We start from the raw sequence: 823 nt of genomic DNA, 5'->3' as shown, positions 1-823 counted from the left end.
AAAAAAGCTAATCATCAGAATCATTTATGACAAATGATTAATAAATATTTAAAAAATAAAAACGGACTGTCATTAGCGTTGGCGTGACACTCTACAACGTCCCTGTTGGCAGCAGTGATTTATTTTTTCGTTAATATGTTTTTATTCAAAGGATTTTAATTTTCATACCTTAAGTTTGTATTTTTATGCATTTTATTTATCAGAACTTTAATATATTTTGATGGTCCTCAGTTCTTTTGTGACAATTAAACAAATTATTATCATACTATTTTAGTGAGAACTCATAACTACAAAACTAATGTTAGGGAAATCTGTTTGTTTTGTATTTTGTTGATCACGTTTGTGTTTTGGGGAAGCAGCACCCTAACCCTCCTGGTCGTCCTTTTCCTCCAGATACTACTACCAGCGGGGCATCCTTGCCAAAGTGGAGGGCCAGCGGCTGGTTTACCAGTTCAAGGAGATGCCCAAAAACATCGTGATCATCGACGACGACAAGGCAGAGAGGCCCTACCCCGACGACCTGATGGCCGCTGAGGGCGTATCCTACGAGCGCGTGGCGCCTCCGCCAGACATGCTGCTGCAGGAACCCGAGCTGTCATCCTCCAAGAAGCCCAACATCCTGCGGGGCGGGAACAGGGCCCACGCTACTGTCGCCGCGGGCAACAGGACAGTGGCAGGAGGCGGGACGTCACCGGCGATGGTGGCGGGGATGCAAAGGATAGTGTCTGTTTCAGGAGCATCGGATGGGAGTCAGGTCCAGCAGTCGCACACAACTATCATCCCGACCACCACCGGGCCCAGGTTAGACCCCTGCAGAGAGACG

General features: G+C 47.0%; 1 protein-coding gene across 10 annotated transcripts in view; it reads left to right on the top strand.

Annotated features, from left to right (window-relative positions):
- LOC116695805 (ETS-related transcription factor Elf-2) overlaps window positions 1–823 on the top strand; it is a 16,995-nt gene that overhangs the window by 13,291 nt on the left and 2,881 nt on the right. For all 10 annotated transcript variants that reach the window (XR_004333556.1, XM_032526322.1, XM_032526313.1 and 7 more), the window contains one exon: window positions 394–801. Coding sequence is in view for 9 of the 10 variants with exons in the window: in XM_032526322.1 (XP_032382213.1) it covers window positions 394–801 (408 nt within the window). In the remaining variant the exon portion in view is untranslated. The remainder of the gene's footprint in view (window positions 1–393; window positions 802–823) is intronic.

This window comes from Etheostoma spectabile, chromosome 2 (assembly GCF_008692095.1).
Source record: "Etheostoma spectabile isolate EspeVRDwgs_2016 chromosome 2, UIUC_Espe_1.0, whole genome shotgun sequence".
In the NCBI taxonomy this organism is placed as follows: Eukaryota; Metazoa; Chordata; class Actinopteri; order Perciformes; family Percidae; genus Etheostoma; species Etheostoma spectabile.
Note: the sequence above shows the minus strand (reverse complement) of the source record. Positions and strands in the feature narration are given on the sequence as shown.